Genomic DNA, 12,822 nt, shown 5'->3' on the forward strand with positions numbered 1-12,822 from the left:
ACGCACAGTCAAGCTTGGTTTTCGGATAAGGCAACAATGACGATGTTGAGTAGCACCAGCAGAGCGCACATCACGGTACAAGCAGTATTAATGTTTTTGAGACATTCTTCTCTTTCCGCCTTTTTTTCGTCAGCCTCCGCTCCTTCAGCACCTTCTCCAAGATCGTTGATGTTTCGGGAATACTGGTAGACGAGCATAGTCATCACAATCGCCTCGATGACAATGCAGATGGAAAGCAAGACCACCCTACAGAACAGAAGAATATAATGCCTTATGTATAAAGTTAAAACTTTTGGTCCAACACATAAAATTCTCTCACCTAGAGCTTTCGACCAGTCACTCTGGTCTTCCTCAGTAGACTGACCCAGTGAAGCTTGTCACGTGGGTCAAAGGTATCTGGCAGACGATGTCGGCCCCCGTCGCGGTTCAATGTAGGGTGATGGGCCCTGATGTATATGGCTTCCTTCACCCCTCTCAAGAAATAGTCTTGTTCAGTATCTAAAATCCTTGCAGTGTCAAGTGAAACAAAATGTCCGACTGGTCGAAAGCTCTAGGTGAGAGAATTTTTTGTGTTGGACCAAACGTTTTAACCATTATGTAACTACCAACAAAGATGAACTTTCATGATAGTATAATGCCGTATGTGAATCACCTACATGAATCCTTCAATTGTCTGAAGTTTGTATGCAAATCTGAAATGTCACACTGGGGTTACTCTACGACGTTTTAATCAGAACACATTACTTACTTGAAACAACTTTGCAATGCGCTTGGTATACGCTGCCTTTTGCAACAAGCATACTCATCTCTTGTAGTTATAGGGTCTGATCCCTAGAATAAAAACCTAGTGAACTGTTCTATGTCCTACTACATTTCTTACCTTGCAATCTCGTGGCCTGTGTCGACACCGCCCTCTGACCTGGTGATCGCCACTAGCTGGGCGACGTTACTGGTGAACAGGCTGGTGTCTACCAGTCCCTCGATATAAGTCTTCATGGAGGCGTAACGGTCACGACTCAGCGTCTGTTATTCTTCGCGACATTATTTATGTTTTGAAATGCAGTTTTGGTGTTATACGAGAAGGAGAACAAGATCGATCTTTGAAAATCGGCAGAACGCGTCGACTCTGCCAGTCACCCAAGAGACACTGATACCAGCACAGCAAAAACGGCATGTGAGCATTGCCTTGCCAGCGGTGAATACAAGTAAGGCAATGAAAAGCCGCAGAAACAGAAACCACGTGAACCTTTATGACCCGGTCATTGTTTTCAACTTGTACACACAGTCACCCAACACCACCAGACTGACCCAGTCAGACCAGTACAAGCCGTCCTACTAATAAACGTATCATACATACGCTAACTTGGTCGTACAAAGCTGACTGTAAAAGTGATGACATTTCACATATTATTAGATTTACGATGTTTCAGTTGACGGGAAGTCAATAGTTCACACCTAGCCTTACCTGTTAAGGCATTGTGTATCATTAGATAGTTTTAAACAATGTTTACAGTTAGATGATCAAGGGTTAGGTGTAACAAGTCGTTCGGTGTAACGTAGCCAGCTTCAGCCTCGCCGCGTACCTGCCATTAAATAGAAGCTGGTGTGTTACGCCGAAGGGTGGTTATACTGGCTATACTGATACAGATGGTGTGTGCATGCATGGCGCTAGGTGTGAGAACAAAGACAAAGGTTTCTAAGCCTCAAGGTCATGTGTGCATCGTAAATTTTTGAAGACCTTCGGATTTCCAAATGATTGGGGAGGTAGTTATAGCTGGCCTACATGTACGTGTATGATATAATATAGCCCCAAACTTAAAGTTGTAAGTCATGACATTTATTGTGTGAACCGTTTACCGTCCGCAGAAAGTTCCGGCTTACCTGTTTGTTTTGGACGTCATAACAAGTTAAACAACCGAGACCGGACTGATCCAGTCTGTCCAGTTCAAACCGGCCCGTGCATAAGTTCCGCAGAAAGTTCCGGCTTACCTGTTTGCTTTGTACATAAGAACCAACTAAAACCAGACTGATCCAGTCAGACCAGTTCAAACAGGCCTGTGTTTACAGTCATAGCCACGCTACAAAGCTGCTGCTGACTGTAAAGATGACGGCATATTTCGCATAGACATACGACGTTACAGTACGTTGACGGGACGTCATTTAGTCCGAGTTTTGCCGGGGGAGGGACGCCAGCGAAACCGTCTCTCCCCGGCAAAAATCTATCGGCGGCAAAATCGTCCCTCCGCGGCAAAACTCGCATCGCTCACCGAAAAATATAACGCCGCGCCCTACAAGTCTGCGAAGGAGGCTAGCTTTAGCCAGGTGTGAGAACAAAAGCAAGGTGTCAAGTTTCTAAGCCCCATGATCCTCTGCGCATCGTCTATTTTTGAAACCCTGGGACTTTCCAAGTGTCATGGGCATGAGTCACTGAGACAGCATCGCATATAAAAGCACGGGCACCCGGACAGGTACATTGTACTTGAGAAGCGTCTGAATGTGCAAGCACGAAGCTCTGTTAATGAAAGATACCATCGTTGGCACTCTGCAACTGCGTTTGTGATCCACGGAAAAGTTCGATGCAACGTTCGGCAAGCTCAAATACAGCCACAAGTAAGCTGGTCAGGGTATGTGAATTTCTGGGACATCACCTTTAAAGTACTGACGCCTTGTATGATACAATAACTCAGGAGCCGTGGCCGTGTACTCTCCATTCAATTCACGTTGATCCCCGGGTACTGTATCGATACGAAAACAACTTCCGTGAAGAGTATTCAGCCTGACATTGACTCACTCCTGCAACAAAAGACTTGCAATTGCATTACTGAACAGACTACTGAAGCTGTGTTATTTTTTATCACTATATACTTCGTGTATGTAAAATCTATGATTACATAGACACCTCAAAACATACTATCGCAGCATGTCGGAGAACGTAGATCACAATTCGGACCAAGAAGAGCGCTTACTAGAACTCTGTAGGGACGTGCGGCGTGCCATAGACCAAGAGGACATCGACAGCTTGAAGAAAGTGTCAGCCTTGAATAAGGACAATGTTAATGTCGAGTTTCGACACGAGCACGATGGGGACTGTATGGGAACCACCCCTTTTATGTACACGTGTTTTCAGTATAGAGGATCGCACTCACAGAAGTTGGCAGAAATTTTGGAGTATCTAGCTAGTGTAGGTGCAGACGCTAACCTGGTAGCAAGGAGCTACCATGATAACCGCACAACGCCCCTTATCGTTGCCATTAACTGGGATGATGTGGAATTGGTCCGTATACTGCTGTCGTGTGGAGCCGATACAAACGCCCGCGATGACACGGAAGCATTTCCTCTTATGGAGACGCTCTGGCACGCGCCAGACAGTGTGAACCATGTGAAAATCACCGAGTTGTTACTTCTGAAAGGTGTGAACGTTGACGCGCCCACTGGCAACGGCAGGACTCTTCTTCAAGATTCTATCGATAACAGAAAAATTTTTGCCTGTGAAATGCTGGTCAAAGCCGGGGCAAATTTATCCGTCTGTGGGGAAGATGGCGTCACCCCTCTACATTCGGCTGCCCAGTGGGGTGATCGGTCAGTTATCAAAGCCTTCGTCGATGCGGGGGCCGACATCGATGCTAAAACAGCAGGACTTGGACAGACCCCACTAGACGTGTACTGGACGAGTGTGCATGAGAATAGTTGTGAGCTCGACTACGAGATCGTGTCACTACTCCAAGACAAAGAACAGGACGAAACACGCCCGGGAAAGCGAAAACAATCAAAACAGAATCCGACCAAGGACAAGGCAGCATCAGCCAAGCGTACTAACAGGTGATTTTCTTCTTTATTATTTGACTTCTTATGCATTGAAAATAACAGAATTATAGAAAGAATTACTGCACGGTCTTTCTCCGTTAACACACACACACACACACACACGCACACGCACACGCACACGCACACGCACACACACACACACACAAACACACACACACACACACACACACACACGGGACGATGACAAAATAACGTGAAAAGATTTCATTATTTACTTTCTGGTTCATTTCAGCTGCTAATGACGTCCATTTCATCCTCCATGAACGTTAACTCCTTTACAGGTCATCCTCACAGTCAGAACGCCTGCCTTCTGAGCTGACACGACTTCAGCAACTGGCGACCCAGTTGCTGGGCCCACAGTTCAACCTCGTCCCGTATTCCGAAGACGACGAACAGGGGAGAATCACACGTATCCGGTCCCTCATCAGAGCAGAGCACTTCTCCAGCAAAGTCAACTACAGTCTGGACTCTGCCGCGGACGATCTCATCTATCAGAGAAAACGGTCAGTGTGTAAGATAGAATGGCCAGGCGGCTACGGTTCTGGCTTCTCAATAGGAAAGAACACAATCCTAACCAACAATCACATCTATGAGATGATGGAGAAGGCATCAAAACAACCAGACGAAAGGTCGGCCGACCCCAGGAACTACCGTGCCATATTTGTGTTGTCTGAACATTTCGAAGTTGTTTGCCAGATTGCTCCTAAACAGCCCTTGTCGCGTGATGGAGACTTAGACTATGCCATAGTCGAACTTGTCCCTCAAGAGGACAACAATAGCACCAGTGACATCATTCCCTTGGGGCAGTTCATCTCAGATAATCTAGAGAAGGATGGCATGGTAGTTGTCGTAGGTCATCCAGGTGGGGGGAGAAAGAAGATCGATTTCTGTCCTATCTCCGGACTGGATGAGAAATACATAATCCACGTCCTTTTTGGCAACCCTAACGTCCCGCGGCCGGACGTTCACAGGGCCACGTACCATACAGGTGTTATGTTCCATGGGTCGTCTGGGTCTGCAGGGTTCGACAGGAATGGTAACCTGGTGCTCATGCACACCAGAGGCTTTTTCCCAATAGAAAATCAGGCCAGTCTGATTGAGGAGGGTGTGCGTCTCTCTAGCATCAGGGAACACGCTCGACAAAACCTGGCCCCTGAGGTTTTCAATGAGATCTTTCCACAGCGACAGGGCGGCTTTTCCTTTGGACACTAACACTGAAAAGCTTTATAAATGGGGAAGTGAAAAATCCTGAGCGCATTTGAGATTGCAAAAGGAAGGTAACCATTTTTTTCACACCAAAGTGACTGTATATAGCCTTCAATACTTAAAACTGGCAGTAAGCTTAAAACAAGGTTCAATCTGTAAAATTCAATTTCTTTATTGGTAATATGTCCTCAGTGCACAGTTGCAGCAATAGTTGTTATCTATTATATAATATCTTCTCCGTACAGTGACACTTTATCTACAGGTTGCTAGGTGTACATAGTCAAACATCATGCAAATTTAACTCAAATCCTCAGCCCTGTTTCACAACAGGTGCACACAACAAGTCCTCTGTGGCAACAATAGCACGCCTTACTTAAAGAAGGCAGCTTAAAATCTATCTACAATCATGGCAGAACAGCAAAGCCATTTATCTAGAAGGGTCTACCCCAAATCAAATACTATTTTTCCCTTTTATAAGAAGGGTTATTACACGTTTGAAGAATTCAAATCAAACTATCACACAAAATTTAAACTTTAAAGCATTCACAGAGACCTTGATTTCTAGGAATGCTGAAGGGAGCAGGTATACTACAAGTTTTGTCATAGTCTTCTTAGTTGTTTCATACATTGTAACATAAAGAGGTGTAGGCTGTTCAGTAGTGTATTACTGTAGCACCTCCATGTCAGAATTCTACTACAGTATCTTTTGCCAAGCTCTATCTAGGCTTTGTCAATGGAAGACAACATATAAAAAGCAAAATCCATTTGTTCCTTAGTACTTAAGGTCTCGCTTAGGGATGCACCAAGTCCACTGCTACTCTTAAACAAAATAGTTTGAGAACGAATTTGGGTGAAAATGTCTATTTTGCACCAAAGTCTTGACAATTTCATTCTCCCCACTAATTTGGATTATTTTGACTATCACACATTTGTGATAATTTAAAAAGAAATTCCTCTCTGCCAGTCATTGTGCATACATACACTGTGGGACAAAATCGAGGATAATACAACATGTAATGGCTACTGGCAGTTGAAATACAACATAGCCACAGTGTACTACTTGGCCTGCATAGACAGTATTGCACTTGCAAAGATTTTGACAAAATGTTTTCAAGATGCATTAGGTTTCTTACAGAAAGCAAGCGTGTTTAACAACTTTAGTGCGGTCATTGTGAAATTTAGAAGAGAAACTTATGATAAGTTACTGTGAAAGCATCTCACCTACTGAGCCAACTTATTGTAAGTCTGTTATACGGACAATAAGACTTCCAGACCATAAATGCGTTTTCCTGCATTTTAAGTTTTGATTGAGTAGCCAACATACATACAGACGTGTTCATCCTCTACATGCACTTAAAAATGTCTACTACTGTGTCACTGGTACTACATTTGTCAACTCTTGAATTGAAATTGGTTTAGGTTTTGTGTATTATTCTTACATACGGTATGATCCTATTTGAAGGGTGAGCAAGTCCAAGGTGTTTAGCATAGCTCTGTGCACAATACTTGTTAAGACACCAACCTTCCCTTACTCTAGTTATAATATCACCATAGATTCAAGCTGGGGACAAATGAGAAGACTTAAGAAAAAGACTAAAACGAGACTGAAAGTTTATGAGGAGGGCTGCAGTAGTCTCTTGATTTCTGCAGCCCTGTCCTGCAGTTCTGGGACCGAGTCCTTGCCCAGTTTTTCTGCAGACTTCTGCAAGCAGCTGTGAGAATCAGGAGGCAGTATGGAATCCTTGTCTGGACCTGTAGGGAAATATAACAACCAGTTAAGCCTCGGTCATAACCCGCCTTACGTGCTTTTTGTCCGTACGTTTTTTTTTGAGGCTACATCTGCTAGGTGAAAACGTGGGGAAGGAGTGGCGTTGATGCACGTCACACGCCCGCCGTGAACGTACGGTCTCTGTGCGATTGCAACTTTACCGTAAGGAGGCCGTACTCACACGCGCGTCTTACATACGCTACGTACGGGGCACGCGCGTCGCCCGTACTCGCACGCACGGGTGGTGAATCCGCAGACCGCACGTAGAAAAAGTTTTACTTGCACTTAATGTTCTATGGCATGTCTGCGTGCTCCCAAATCCGTAGGATTCCATACGGAGGCGGTACTCACCACGCACGGATGCCCCACGTTTGCCCACGTTTTTGCACGTAGACAGCACGCAGAAGCACGTACGGCGGGATGTGACCAGGGCTTTACACAAGCTCAGTCTAAGATTAACCCTGCTGCTTTATTCCATAACCAATACAAAGTCTATCAGAGCTCAGTTCTGAGTGGTCACAAACAGGTATTGCTGCATGTCGGCAGAACGTACTGCGCCTGCGCAAAACCCCCGTTTTTCACGATTTTCCTTGGATTACTGGTCAACGTTACATCAGAATTTTGCCTGTTGCAGACTAAATTTTTTCCGACATAACATTTGGAAACTACAGACGGGATGTTAACCTTATATCTGCAAATACGACCTTATATGAGAAGTTTTGCCAAAGTGCTATGCACAATACATTACGGGTTTTTTGCAGGTGCAGTACGTTCTGCCAAGTGTTTAGGTATTGCAGATTTTGACTTGAAGTCCCTATGCAAGAACATGGCAACCATCTGAATATGATTTAACATGCTGCAACTAAGCAATTTTATGTACAGATAAAAAACTTGCATTCAGTAGAGAGAGAATACTGAAGAAGTGTTACCATATACTTACCAGACAATGTTTTTAGCAGCTTGGAGGCAACACTACTGGCCTCTAATCTGATGGTGGTGTACTTTGTGTTTTCTGTGGAGAACACATATTATAATCATCCCATGAATACACTGGGAACATTTTGTAGTATGTTTCATACACAAAATATGAAAGGCAACATCAAAGATAGTATTGATACTGTCATTGCTACATGTATGTGCTGTAAGTTATCTTTCATCACACTAAAGATACAGCATCAAACTGGGATCGCACAATGTGAGGTTTTAAAGGTTATTTTGGCACAATATAAAACTTGGTAAACAAATCTACAGTCATGTTTTAACATTAGTATTTTACATTCTGATCAAGTAAGAAATCAATGAAGTAAGGCTATAGTACTAGGGCATAATTCATTTTTAGACCACACCTAATTTCTTGGTTAACGGATTCGCCCGCTTCGATTTTTTCTGATTTGCAAATATAAATAAAAATTCTGAATCAACTGCAAAATGCTCATATTTTGCCCTGAACAGTTGAAAACAGTCCTTTTCATCCTAGTTGTTACAGTTATTCCATCTTTCAATGCAATGATATCATTAAAAGTTCAAAATTCATTGTTTAAATTTTGAACCAGCCTGGTGTGTTGACTTCATGGCTCCTATCGTACCATTTTGGGCCATAACAGGATGCCTAGGCCTGTTTTTATTTATTTATTTTTTTTGCCTGCCCGCTCCATTATTTTTCTAGACAAATCCGTTAACCAAGAAATTAAATTGGTGTGGCCTTATAATCATTGTGATTTAATTCATAGATACTTATTTCTGTTACATGTACTGTTACATGTACTGTTATTTGTCAGCATGAAAGTTCATCTGAGTTGGTAAATTACATTATGAAAAACTTAAACTTTTCTCCAACTCGAAATTTGACTCACCAGAAATTTTGGACCGAATCACTCAGTCTTCCTCAGCTATCTGACCCAAATGCTGTGGACATGTGATTTTTCCCACGTGTGACGTCAGCAAAGGGTCAAAGGTTGTCTGAAGTCGATATCGCCCCCCGTCCCGGTTGAGCGATGGTTGAAGTGCCCTGATGTATATGGCCTTTGACCCTTTGATGACGTCACACGTGGGAAAAATCACGTGTCCACAGCATTTGGGTCAGATAGCTGAGGAAGACTGAGTGATTCGGTCAAAAATTTCTGGTGAGTCAAATTTCGAGTTGGAGAAAAGTTTAAGTTTTTCATACTGTTATTTGTGTTAAGGTTTTTGTTGAACTTGTGTGAAGCATTGCATATTCTCACCTAGACATTGGCACAGAGGGGGTATGAGTTGTTCCACAAACTTGCTGAGTGTTGTTGTGTCCTCATTGGTTAACGTGACACCATCTTGTAACATCCACAATCTAAGGACAAAAAACAGACAATATCAGTCTGAGAATAATTCTAGAATCTAAAATTGAAGAAAACTCACAGAATACTCCTAAAACAAGTAAAATTCCACGAGACACAAAATATTGAATCAAAAACAATACAAGGAGTACTAAGATATTTCCCAAGTTCACTTCAATAACGACCTGTTTTGCTTTTGAACTGGTTTAAAATTTGTAAGGCAAAACTATTGAAATGTTACTGACCAAATATATCATAATTAATAAGTCTTGTGTCCTTATGATTGTGGGTAAGTGAATTCCACATATAGATATCTTTTTGCACATTATACAAGTCAAATGTATCAAAAGGCCAAATTCTATATGATACGCCGGAATATACGATAATGCGCTATACAATTATGCATTGTTTTTACAATTGAGTGAATTAATGGTAAATGGTTTGGTGTTTTAGAATTCTATACCTGAAATATACAATTATAAGAAATACAAATAAGTGGAATCCCCTGTACATGTATAGCATAGTGTAGAGCTTGGAGTGGAAGCTGGACCCACCTATCTATGTAACACGCTGTTGCCTTGAGTACTGCACACTGGACCTTCCATGTACTGCTGGTCAGGGCTGTACACAGCAGAGATCCAAACTGTTCCTGGTACTCTGCTGCAAGGGAGCAAAGAACATGTACCAAAACGTTAACTGTGTGTTAGAGATCCTTAGAATGCTACCCACAATAGGCAATACTACCTGTGAACAGCCTTTTTCAGACACGCTTTTGAACTGTGAACTGAGTATGTGATGTACATGTACTGTAAATCTTGACCTGTTGGCAGATGTTTTCTTTTCACTGTTCATTTTTGCAGTGGCCTCCCCACAATACCGGTGCAAAATAATAGCTCAATTGGTAGAGTGCTCGCTTTGTAACCGGGAGGTCGTGAGTTCAAACCCCGGCCGGGTCATACCAAAGACTTTAACAATGGTACACACTTCTTTCTCTGCTTAACACTCAGCACATATGAGAAAGAGTGTGGGAAGGTCAAACACACAGCACTACCAGCGGACCAGCCCCCTGCTGTAGTGCATTGCACAACTGTGTGTCGCCCAAGGGCTACGAAATGGAGATGGGCACCACCCTACGCTCGGGCAAGAGCACGGGAGACCTTCTTCTTCTTCTTCTCCCCACAATTGTTTCAACCACGGACTTTTACTGTGCAATTGTTTCAACAACAAACTTAAAACAACTTAGCAATACACCTACATGTAGGCAATACACTGTGTGTGATGTAAATCTCTATAAAACATGTGTTAACTGAGTATGTTGGGATATTTTGCAATTTCATGGGGGAAGAGCTATTTACAATGCTCTTTGCAAATGGAATATTGAGTAGAATAAAGGATTTATTGATACAAAACTTACCTTGTGTTTGTTTTTCTTGTGGCCAAGCCTTGCCCAGTCCTTCGTATGAAGTGATGAGGAAGTCCTCCATCAATCCAGGAGACTGTTTCTCAATCTCATCCTCATCAGTTTCTTTGTTCCCATTTCCATCTGTGCTCTGTTGGAAGGATGTTATATTTAGTGTCTACTTGTGTCTTTGTGCTTATGTCTGTGCCTTATTTTAAATGTCTCAAACATAAAGGTAAAAGTAGTCCCAGAGCCTTTTTCAGACCATAATGCCAGCGGGTAGTTAATAAACACAGTGTCAGAACCTTAGATTCTATACATGTAAGTCAACAAACGTAACCAAATGACCACATTGCCATCTATACATTGTACTGATAGGGCTTGAAATTCATCTTTGGGAATAGGTGCACAGGTGCACCCACAACCTAGAAAATTGGGTGCACCAAAATTTTTTGGGTGCACTGCATAAGATATGAATGTAAGCAAAAACTAATTATGTTTCGTTTATTAAGAAATTAGAACAATGATATTATTTTTCTGACACTTAGATGTTAAGAATATGCTGTACATTTAGGTTTTTAACATCTTTACATACGTAAATCTACGAAAGTATTTGGGTGCACTAAGGTGTACATGCACCCAGTAATTTGACCACCTACGTATACCACTCTACTAACCTTTCTGAGAAGTGGGAACAAGATGTCACTAAGCTGTTTGAATCTATCCAGGTTGTAGGTCTCCAGTGTTGCACACAGACATCTGATGGCCTCTTTCTTGTACTCCAACTTCTCCTTCCTGCTTTCCTTCAACACCGCCTCTACAACCTGGCAGTGGAAACAAGACACAAAATGTTCTATAATTTTCTCAACAAAACACAGTTTTCAAAACATTTTTTTCAACGTAACAAAGTTTTCCATACAGTTTCCTCCACAAAACACAGTTTTCAAAACAGTTTTCTCAACACAACAACCTTTTTTAAACCAGAGTCTTCAAAACAGTTTTCTAAAAAAAAAAACGGGAACTGAACATTCCAAGAATTATTTATCCAATATATACCAGTGTCTTGTGTTGTGCATGTACTGGGTATTATATTGATTTTTCACCAAACTCACTAAAGCAAAGAATGTCAACTACACCTCATCAGTTAAATTTGCAATACAAGTAGATGCAAGAGATTCAAAGTTTATCACCAAATATTTGACGTACCTCTTCAACTGAGGGCTGGCTTGTTGTCCCTTCCTGTGGGTTTGCTAGAGAAGTTCTGTATCAAAAAAATTGAAAAAAAGTTCCAATGTCATTAAAACTAAAAAGAGCCCTTTGGCAGTGTGTTTTAACTACATGTACTTACATGTACATGTACATGGTATTTAATCATGTGAAGTTCTGAAAACTAAACAGTTGGACATTGAACATTTACCATTTTTATTAGCTAACGAAATTTCATATCCTCAAAAGAAGTAAATTTTGAAGGGGAAAGTTTGAACGTTACCAATTGTGGTTGTACTTACTTGCACTGTATGCAGACAGACGTTATTGCTTTGAGTAGCTCCTCCTGTAAATAAAGAAGACAGTTCTTTTCAATAAACAACAGGATGTACAGATTCAAACTTTCTGTTTATTTAAGCCTTAGACAAAATGTTAGATGGCCTGAGCTCATAAGACATCAGAATCAATACACGTACACATGTGAACGTCACATATTATTATATGAACAGTTTGTATTTCTACTAAGGCCATGTTGATTTGATTATATGGATGACATCCTCCGGGAGCCCCAAAACTGATGCGAGCGTGCGAATAAAAAAAAAAGTTTTGCAAAAAAAAAAGTTCTTTTCATTATGAAATCTACGTGGTCATGAGGGTTGAGCAAATGGCACAGAATATGGTTTGGCGAATAATCTAGTCTTCAAGTTCATTTCTTTACAATTTCGTCTTTTTTCGTTTGATTTTGGCATTCTACGACATTGGTATAGTTTTTATTATTTTTTTTGTAACTTATGGTATATTTTTGCTCATTTTGCAACTGTTTTGTATGATTTACAGTATGGTTGAAACCTTTTTTTTTTTGGAAACGGCCGAAAATTCATGCGCGCGCGGATGTCATCCATATAATCAAATCAACATGGCCTAACCTTTACATCTTTTAAAAAGGAGAAGATTACACATTATACAATTGTTTTCTTGGTTGGGACCCAGTTACATATGTTGTATGATCGTCATACCGATTGTCATTTCAAACCGAAGACATTCTTGGGACACTTGTGTAGAATGTATGTGTCGTAACAAAATTCAGTTGTCTTGGATCCTTGTCCATG

The 12,822-nt window shown here is 41.6% G+C and overlaps 2 protein-coding genes across 2 annotated transcripts in view; one reads left to right on the forward strand and one right to left on the reverse strand.

Annotated features, from left to right (window-relative positions):
• The first annotated feature begins 2,417 nt into the window (after positions 1 to 2,417).
• Positions 2,418 to 6,130, forward strand: LOC109476075. The gene is made up of 2 exons (XM_019776933.1): positions 2,418 to 3,819; positions 4,107 to 6,130. The coding sequence occupies exons 1-2, from the start codon at positions 2,921 to 2,923 to the stop codon at positions 5,035 to 5,037; spliced, it is 1,830 nt and encodes a 609-aa protein (XP_019632492.1). The 5' UTR covers positions 2,418 to 2,920; the 3' UTR covers positions 5,038 to 6,130.
• LOC109476076 (proteasome-associated protein ECM29 homolog) overlaps positions 5,188 to 12,822 on the reverse strand; it is a 69,872-nt gene continuing 62,237 nt past the window's right edge. The window contains exons 45-52 of the mRNA XM_019776934.1: positions 12,016 to 12,059; positions 11,714 to 11,768; positions 11,185 to 11,331; positions 10,523 to 10,658; positions 9,663 to 9,768; positions 9,022 to 9,122; positions 7,740 to 7,811; positions 5,188 to 6,783 (exon numbers count right to left, since the gene is read on the reverse strand). Of these exons, the coding sequence (XP_019632493.1) occupies positions 6,644 to 6,783; positions 7,740 to 7,811; positions 9,022 to 9,122; positions 9,663 to 9,768; positions 10,523 to 10,658; positions 11,185 to 11,331; positions 11,714 to 11,768; positions 12,016 to 12,059 (801 nt within the window). The 3' untranslated portion in view covers positions 5,188 to 6,643. The remainder of the gene's footprint in view (positions 6,784 to 7,739; positions 7,812 to 9,021; positions 9,123 to 9,662; positions 9,769 to 10,522; positions 10,659 to 11,184; positions 11,332 to 11,713; positions 11,769 to 12,015; positions 12,060 to 12,822) is intronic.

This window comes from Branchiostoma belcheri, unplaced genomic scaffold, assembly GCF_001625305.1.
Source record: "Branchiostoma belcheri isolate BF01 breed outbred unplaced genomic scaffold, Haploidv18h27 scaffold36, whole genome shotgun sequence".
Classification (NCBI taxonomy): domain Eukaryota; kingdom Metazoa; phylum Chordata; class Leptocardii; order Amphioxiformes; family Branchiostomatidae; genus Branchiostoma; species Branchiostoma belcheri.

What these genes read in the sequence shown, in the direction of transcription:
- LOC109476075 (XM_019776933.1), top strand. Translation starts at nt 2,921, where the DNA reads ATGTCGGAGAACGTAGATCACAATTCGGACCAAGAAGAGCGCTTACTA. An exon ending in TCAGCCAAGCGTACTAACAG is followed by an intron (nt 3,820 to 4,106) that starts GTGATTTTCTTC and finishes ACTCCTTTACAG; the next exon opens with GTCATCCTCACAGTCAGAAC.